The 8433-nt window shown below is 47.9% G+C and overlaps 1 protein-coding gene across 3 annotated transcripts; it reads left to right on the top strand.

The window, feature by feature from the left end:
* The first annotated feature begins 3257 nt into the window (after window positions 1-3257).
* On the top strand, window positions 3258-7837 carry LOC121915060 (transmembrane emp24 domain-containing protein 10-like). 3 transcript variants are annotated; one of them, XM_042438891.1, is made up of 6 exons: window positions 3258-3330; window positions 3435-3615; window positions 5316-5436; window positions 5862-5935; window positions 6173-6299; window positions 6502-7837. In XM_042438891.1, exons 1-6 carry the CDS (start codon window positions 3275-3277, stop codon window positions 6621-6623), a joined length of 681 nt encoding a protein of 226 aa, XP_042294825.1. In that variant the 5' UTR covers window positions 3258-3274; the 3' UTR covers window positions 6624-7837. The 3 variants fall into 3 exon arrangements, with proteins under 3 accessions (XP_042294825.1, XP_042294827.1, XP_042294826.1); XM_042438892.1 differs by having other exon boundaries at window positions 3267-3615; XM_042438893.1 differs by lacking the exon at window positions 6502-7837 and having other exon boundaries at window positions 5862-6206.
* Window positions 7838-8433: the final 596 nt, after the last annotated feature.

An 8433-nucleotide genomic window follows, 5' to 3' on the forward strand; every position in this document is an offset into this window, starting at 1 on the left:
ATTGACCATTGACACAGCTGGCCGTTGGCCAAGTTGGCCATTGGAGGAGCTGGTCATTGACATGGCTGACCATTGACACAGCTGGTCATTGACACAGCTGGCCGTTGGCAGAGCTGGTCATTGGCAGAGTTAGCCATTAGCAGAGCTGTCTATTGCCAGAGCTGTCCATTGACACAGCTGACCATTGACACAGATGACCATTGGCAGAGCTGGTCATTGACAGAGCTGACCACTGATACAGCTGGCCATTGGCAGACCTGGCCATTGGCAGAGCTGTCAAGACTGTTGGCAGAGCTGACATTTCCCAGAAGGGTTTGCCTTCTCTTCCGGGGGCATCATCTAGCGGACACAAATAGGGTTGCCTTAACCTCTAGTTGTCCTCTTATGACAGGAGGGAATCCATCCCAGCATCCAGTTCCAATTTTAGAGGAACTATCTAAAGTGCCAAACTTGCTTGGAAGATCAAGCTCAGTTCTTCGGAGAGCACACCTTTGCATTTCCAACTAAAACCCAGAGCGGATTCGCTGCCCCATCGATATGGATGCGACCATCATATGTACTAATAGCAAACTCTTTGGTTGTGCGGCTTTATGTAGCCAAAACAGTAGCATCCCAGCAGGTGCGGGAGGAGGAATCGTAGGATCATAGAAATTCGGAAGGGACCTTAAGGGTCATCTAGTCCAACCCCTTGAATCAGTAAGGCTGGCATTGTTCCGAAAGAACAAGAAAAGTGGTGCATTGCAGAGATGATGCTCTCCCTTGTGCTTACTGTGTGAAGCCCAGCCAGGGAGTTCCCATCCCATGTGGCTTCAACTCGCACATGGAACCCAGTAAGCATGTCATGGCCCAGGTCCAAAGAATCCCAATGGCGATGAGTTGCACTTTGAGTCTCGCATAGTTGGCAGGACCTGTGAGGCTGCTCTATATACTTTTGGGGTTAGTCACTCTTCCTCCCGGAGTCGACTCACTCACGTTTCAAGGATGTGGCTTGGATCTGGGCCTGGCTCTCCTTCCTTTCCGCCCGAATCAAAGGAGCTGAGAAAAGGAGAGGGATTGGGGCCAGGAGGTCAAACCGTGGGCAAGGAGGGAAACGGTGGCCGCTTCAAGGCAGTAGGTTGCCACTAGTGTGATCTGATGAGAAAAGCTTTTGGGAAATGATGCCCACTGGAGAGCCCAGGGAAAGAGGTGGCATGGTTGTTCCTGGGCACCTCCAAGTCATTTTTCACTTATGGAGACCCTATGATCACTTCATGGCATTAGGTTGCCACCAGCGTAACCTGATTTCCCTGCAGAGAAATGTTTTTGGCAACTATGCCCAATGGAGAGCCCAGGGAAGAGAAGGGAAAGAGGTGGCATGATTGTTCCTGGGCACCTTTCGCTTATGGAGACCCTAAGAGAACGGTGGTCACTAGGTTGCCACCAGTGTACGCTGGTTTCCCTGTGGAGAAAAACTTTGGGAAACTATGCCCAGGGAAGAGACAGGAAAGAGGTGGCATGATTGTTTCTGGGCAAGTCATTTTTCACTTATGGAGAACCTAAGGTAAACCTGGCAAGTTTCTTCAAAGAGGGTTTGCCCTTGCCATCCTCCAAGGCTGAGACTGTGTCATAGTCCAGCACTCAAATGACTAGAAGCGAACTAGAAAGAGAGCACCAGATGCCAGCCTTCTCTGCCCAAGCGGGCATGGCTAGATTTTGCCCTGACCCAGTCTCACTGTTGTTGTCGTTGTTGTTGTGTGCCAACAAGTCCTTTCTGACTTATGGCCACCCAAGGGCAAGCCTATCCTGGGGTTTCCTTGGCAAGTTTCCTCAGCGGGGGTTCGCCCTTGCCATCCTTTGTGGCCGAGGGAGTGTCACAGACAGTCCAACATTGAAACCACAATATGCCACACTGGTTCTATAAGTGAAAATGTCACATGAGGGAGCCAGTGCGATGTGGCGGTGCGAGCGTTGGACGATGACTCCGGAGACCCAGGTTCGAATCCCTGCTCACCCACTAATCAAGCCACACTCTCTCAGCCTCATAGGGACGGCAATGGCTAAAAAACCCCTTGGAGCAAACCTTGCCAAGAAAATCTTGCAGTAGGGTCCGCCGTAAGTCGGAAACGACTTGAAGGCCCGCAACACCAGCAAAGTTGTAGGATGGAAAGGTGCCTCTGAGCATATACAGAGCGCTTTCCCACACATTGAGGAATCAAATGGGGAGGGCATCCTCAGATGACTAGTTTTTGGGGTGGAGAAAGCTTTGGCACATGCGGGCAAGAGAGAAGGTGTTAGTGATTTGTATGAGAGGTCAAGGAGAAAGGTTGGGGATTATGGGTATTAGTGACTCACCTGTTTGCCCCATTTGCCCCCAAAGCGGGGGTGGCAAAAGGGGGCGGTGAAAGGAGGAGGGAAAGCAAGTGCCCATCATCACCAAAAACCTGGGTGACTCAGAGGAGTGGAATGACAGATCAGGTGCCAAAGGGATGATGAACCACAACTGGAGTGACTCACAACCAGAGGCCTGTTGGTGGCTCTGAGTGTGAAGGGCGGATGGGTGGGTGGTTGGAGGACAGAGGGGGAACAGTTGCCATTTGGACCAAGCCACTGGCATGTTGGCACCCGCCACCCCTTTTGATATTGATTGGCAGGGCTTCTGCGCTTTCAGCAGCTTGCTTGGTGCCGATCCAACAGGTGCCACTTTCCTCCATTCATTCCGCTGCCATTGGATCCTAATCCTCTTCTTCCTCTTCTGTCTAACTGTCTCCAGCGTTCAAAAGTGAGACTCAAAGGGGCCTTTTCATTTCTCTTTTTAAAAGCAAGCCGGCTTAAAATGTACAGTGGGCCCAATGGTATCGGCTGGGGTTTGGTGCCAGGACCTGGCATGGGAAGCAAAAGCCATGGATGCTCAATAGAATAACATAAGCAGGGTTGTTGTTGCTGCTGCTGCTGCTGCAAAGAAGATGAAGGGAGCAATTGAGCAGGGTTTTTTTGAGGGGGGGTGTCCCTTATATAAAATGACACACACACACACACACACACACACACACACTCCCAAAAGCAAGCCCCAGCAACTCCTAAGAGCTTTGCAAAGGAAAAGAGACCCAAAAGGATCAGAGCTGCCTTAGGGCTGCATTGATGCACTGCAGAAAGGATCTGGTTTGACCCCACTTTAAACTGCCAGGGCTAGGGAGAAAATAAACTACAACTCCCAGAATTCCAAAGTGATGCCAAAGTCAAACCCTCCCCTTCCAGGGACTAGCTCAGCCCAGATGTGTTTACAACGTGCAATTGCATGCATCCATGCATGCAAGAAAGGGAGGGCTGCAAAGGAGCATTTAAAGGGACCAGGTCCTTTTTTGTTGCTTTGTAAAATCTGGGGTTTTGCAGTTCGAGGCAAAGGAGTGTCTCGTCTGAAAACCCTGACACGTGTCTTGCTGTTGAATCTTTCTAAGGATCTGGTCCGGGAAGAGGATGGAAGGGATGCTGGTGTTTCTGCTGATGGTCTGGGGATGCTGGGCTCTCTCCTTCCATCTCCCCCCAGGGACCCCCAAGTGCTTGAAGGAGGCATTGCAGCAAGATGTGATGGTGACTGGAGAGTATGAGGTTTCCCCAGGGACCAGCATCGACCTCAAGGTGAGGAAGGGAGAGGCTTGGGTCTTGGCATCTGCACTGCAGAAATAACCCACTTCCATACTGCTTTGGAGGAACTGCCAAGGAGTTGCAGCTTGCTGGCATGCCCTGCAAAGGAAGGCCCTCCCAAAATCTCTGACTAAAAGATGCTGGAGCAAAAGCAAACAGTGTGTTGCTGATCAAGCAATAATATTGATTTGATAGATATTGGTAAATAGATAGACCATGCTAGATAGATAGATAGATAGATAGATAGATAGATAGATAGATAGATAGGAGAAACTAGCCAAGATCTATCTATCTATCTATCTATCTATCTATCTATGATAGATAGAGAGATAAAGAGGTATAGGTAAATGATAGACAAGTGATAGATAGATAGATAGATAGATAGATAGATAGATAGATAATCTAGCCAAGATCTATTATATATAGATAAATAGATACAGCAATAGATAGATAGACAGCTAGATAGAAAAACTAGACAAAGCCTATTATATAAGATAGACAAATAGACATAGATAGATGGATGGATGGATAGATAGAGAAAAATTAGCCAAGATCTATTATATCTGTGATAGATAGATAGATGGGTAGATGTAAACTAGCCAAGATCTAGTATATAGCTAGATAAATATAGATAGATAGATAGATAGATAGATAGATAGATAGATAGATAGATAGAGAAACTAGCCAAGATGTATTATATCTATGATTGATAGCTAGATAGATATAGAGATAAACAGAGATAGATAGATAGATAGAGAGAGAGAGAGAGAGAGAGAGAGAGAGACAAGACAGGATATAAGTTCTATTACATCTTGTATCTATCTTATAGTCAGATAGATAGACACAGATAGACATATATAGACTAGTTTTAGTCATGTCTTAACCTTTGTGTATTTTAATGTTACTTTATGCTGTTTTAGATGGTTTGGGCAGTTTTAAATTTTATTGTCATGTTGTAGAAGGCACATCGACTCACAAAAATGATTCTCTAGGAGTATTTAAAGTGGTGCCAAACTGCGTTATTTCTACAATGCAGATGCACCTTCCCGCCAAGAGTCATGCTCAGGTCTTGCAAAGCCAGGCTTCCTTGGCTAAATCAACCCAGCTGTTATGCGCGCTCTCTGGCTTTTTCCTGCTGTCTAGCAATTGGCCCAAGCACCATGCTCTTTCCCAGTGAGTCATGGCTTGCCATGATGCATCGGAAGTGCGCCAGCCTCACTTTAGTCATCCTGGCTTCCAGGGAAAGTTTGGGCTCGGTTTGCTCTTGGACCCGTTTATTTGTCTTTGGGGCCGTCCGTCCGTCCGCTTCATCCGTAACATCTCCAAAATCGGCGCCACATTTCAAAAGAGACGATCCTTTCCCTGCCAGCTTTCTTCCCTCTCCAGCTTTCACAGCTGTGCACAAAAATATACTCTACTTAGAGTCTCCATAATTCGGAAACGAAGGTACACCGCAGAAGGCAAACCCATACTGGGGTTTTCTTGGCAAGGAGGGTTTGCATTTGCCTTCCTCCAAGGCTGAGAGAGTGTGACTTGCCTAATGTAGACCACTAGGCTTCATGACCAATGCAGGCTGTTTTTAGTTTGAGTTTCTGCACAGGATTCGTTCTCCTTCGTTCCCTTTCTACTTCGCATGTGTCCAAACGCACTCTTGCTCCGGGCGAATTGATCTCACGGCCCTTTTCTCCGCTCAGGTCACCGACTCCGTTGGACACCTCCTTTACTCCAAGGATGATGCCAAGAAAGGCCAGCTTAGCTTTATCACCGAGGATTGTGACATCTACGAGATTTGCTTTCGGAGCCGCGGACGGCCAGGTACAAGAGGAAACCAAGGCTGGGCACCTGGTTATCACCAACTTCTCAACACCTTTGAGACTAACCAAAAGAAAGAAGTTGGCAGCTTGAGCTTCCGTAGGCTTAAATCTACTGTACTTCCTCAGATGCATTTGAGTCTACTTCCCAAATGCATCTGAGGAAGTAGACTGAAGTCTATCAAAGCTCATGCTGCCAATTTCTTTCTTCCAGTGAGTCTCAAAAGTGCAACAAGATCTCTCTGCGTACTGATTCTACAGACTAACACGGCTATATCTTTGAATCCTAGTCTCAGGGTCCAACGCTCAAACAACCATGCCACTCTGGCTCCCCTTTACTTACCAATCATGTATTTGGGTACTAAGTTTCCGGGGAAAGCAGGATGATGGTGATGATGATGATGATGATTTTTTCATTGGGTCTTCCAGGGAACTCCCAGGTCCCTGACCAACTGGTCACCCTCAACATCAAGCGCGGCGTGGAGGCCCGGAATTACAAACATGTGAGTACAATGCTTGGTTTGCCAGGGTTGACCCCAAATAGGGCTGCCCCCTTGGCAGGTGGCTCTGGCTGGCAAGCTGGGCTAGCCTTCATGGCATGGGGAGGGTGCAAAGGATAATGGGAGCATAGGCCTTTTGTGTGCCCCCCACTTCTTCAAATGCAGAGTCTGAGCATGAACAGCGCACTGTTTAGCCCAGCCTGGAAGTGGGCTTGCCTTGCTCTTTTCCTTTTGCCACAGGTTGCAAAAACAGAGAAACTCAAGCCCCTGGAGGTGGATCTGCGCCGGCTTGAGGACCTTTCCAAATCCATCGCCAAAGACTTTGCCTTCATTAAGCAACGCAAGGAGGAGATGCGGGACACCAATGGTGAGTGGTTTGGGGTTGCATGGCTTATGTCCCCAGACCCAGGAAAGACTCTGAGGCTGTCCACCCTTCTTCTCTCCTGGTTTCTCTCCTCCTTCCCCACCTTTATCATTCATAGAGTCGCCATAAGTCCAAGGTGACTTGATGGTGATGGACAACAACAAATAATGAGTTCTGATACTAATTTTCCTTTTTGTCTTTGCAGAATCTACCCGAATGCGCGTCTTCCACTTCAGCGTCTTCTCCATGCTCAGCCTGGTGGGTCTGACCACTTGGCAAGTCTTCGGCCTGAAGCGTTTCTTAAAAGCCAAGAAAGTCATGGAGTGATGGAGCAGCTCAGGTCGTGCATGTGTTGAGTTGAGCATCTCAGGTCATGCGTGGGTTGGGTTGAGCATCTCAGGTCATTCTGGTGTTACCCTTCTTTGGTTCCTCAGGGTCCTTTGAGCGTGAACCTTTAGAGATGTTCCTCTGAGATCTGGCCACCAACTTGCTCCGATCCCAAGTTGTCTAGAGTCATATTTTCCCTTAGTCTGGACCAGCGGTTCCCACACTTTGAACCTCCGAGTGGACTTCAGTTCCCAGAAGTCCCAGCTGGCTTGGGCAATGGTAAGGAATTCTGGGAGATGAAGTCCAAAACATCTGGAGGACCAAAGTTTGGGATACACTGGTCTGGACCCTTGGTGGAAGATGGTGACTTGGCTGGATTTGTTCGCTGGCTGGAAATGGAACTGGTTGCGCATAACCTTTGGCTCACTAGCAATGCTGGCTAGGGGATTCTGGGAGTTGGAGTCCAATTTTACACTACAGTTATTCACGCAACACTACACTGGTTGGCTGCCTCTGATGAAGGCAAAACCTACATTTGTTGAAGACTTAGGGTGCGTCTACGCTGTAGAAGTAATGCAGTTTGGCACCACTTTAACTTCCATGGCTCCATCCTACAAAATCCTGGGGTCTGCAGTTTGGTGAGGCCCCAGCACTTTTTAACAGAGGAGGCTAAAGGCCTTGCTAAACTACAAACCCCAGGATTCCACATGGCATTTAAGCCTTTACAGATGTAAAGCCATACATTGAAATAGTCTGGGAAGGGATTGAAATGTTGGACCCGCTTGATGCAACATTTTTCTCTTCCTGTATGGGAAAAGAAAAAGAGGAGACCGAGTTCAACGTCAAGTAATATTAAAATATTTGGTGCATATTTATTGCAAAGTCGGCGTGTTTTTTCTTTACAGTGATAAAAAATACAAAATGTGCCCAGCCGGTCTTTTCTTTCCCCCCCCCCCCCGGTGCCAAAGTAGAAAATTGGCATTTTGGGCTAAATTTACATTGAGAGTTATAAACCAGTTGTAAAGCTTAACCTCAAACGTTTAAGAAAGCAGGGAGAGTGGCGTTGGGGCTAGGACAGGGATTGGCATGTTATGGGGTCAGACTGCAACTCCCATCAGCCCCATCCAGCATGGATAGCATTTGGATGTGAAGTCAAAGGCTTTCACAGTCAGCGTCCATAGTTTTTTGTGGGGTTTTGGGGGCAATGTGGCCATATTCTGGACGAGTTTATTCCTGACGTTTCGTTAGCATCTGAGGCTGGCATCTTCAGAGAATGCTGGCATGGAAGAGAGTCGGGTATATGTATGCCCCACTCTCTTCCATGCCAGCGTTCTCTGACGATGCCAAAGCCACAGATGGCTAAACATCAGGAACAAACTCTTCCAGAACATGGCCACACAGCCCCCACAAACCCCACAAAAACACACATTGCGTTGATGGGAGTTGTTGTCCAAATGTAATGGAAATGTGCCTCACGCATTGGGCAGTAGTGACGGTTAGGTTGCGATACTCCAGATGTTGGAGTCCAGCTCCTATCAACCCCCTGTAAGGGATGATAGGAGGTATAGTCCAACAATACCAGGGATATATCTTGGTCGATCTGGTTTTGAGTAGAGTATGCTCAAACCCCTTGGGGGAAAAATATGATTTCCAGGATTCTTTGGGAAGCCCCAGAAGACAGTTTCTCAAACCGGTTAAGGTTGCAATGCGGACGGTGCGCTTGGATCCTGTGCCAAAGCGGCTTAGAGAAGAGAGTTTCTTTCTCACACTGTCAGTGTTCCTGGACTAGTTGGTTTCCTCTCCTCTGGTT

This window comes from Sceloporus undulatus, chromosome 9 (genome assembly GCF_019175285.1).
Source record: "Sceloporus undulatus isolate JIND9_A2432 ecotype Alabama chromosome 9, SceUnd_v1.1, whole genome shotgun sequence".
In the NCBI taxonomy this organism is placed as follows: Eukaryota; Metazoa; Chordata; class Lepidosauria; order Squamata; family Phrynosomatidae; genus Sceloporus; species Sceloporus undulatus.

Bases quoted from the DNA above. Each gene is read 5' to 3' on its own strand.
- LOC121915060 (XM_042438891.1), top strand. From the start codon at position 3,275: ATGCATCCATGCATGCAAGAAAGGGAGGGCTGCAAAGGAGCATTTAAA. The intron at 3,616-5,315 runs GTGAGGAAGGGA...TTCTCCGCTCAG, and splicing joins GGACCAGCATCGACCTCAAG to GTCACCGACTCCGTTGGACA. The intron at 5,936-6,172 runs GTGAGTACAATG...CTTTTGCCACAG, and splicing joins AGGCCCGGAATTACAAACAT to GTTGCAAAAACAGAGAAACT.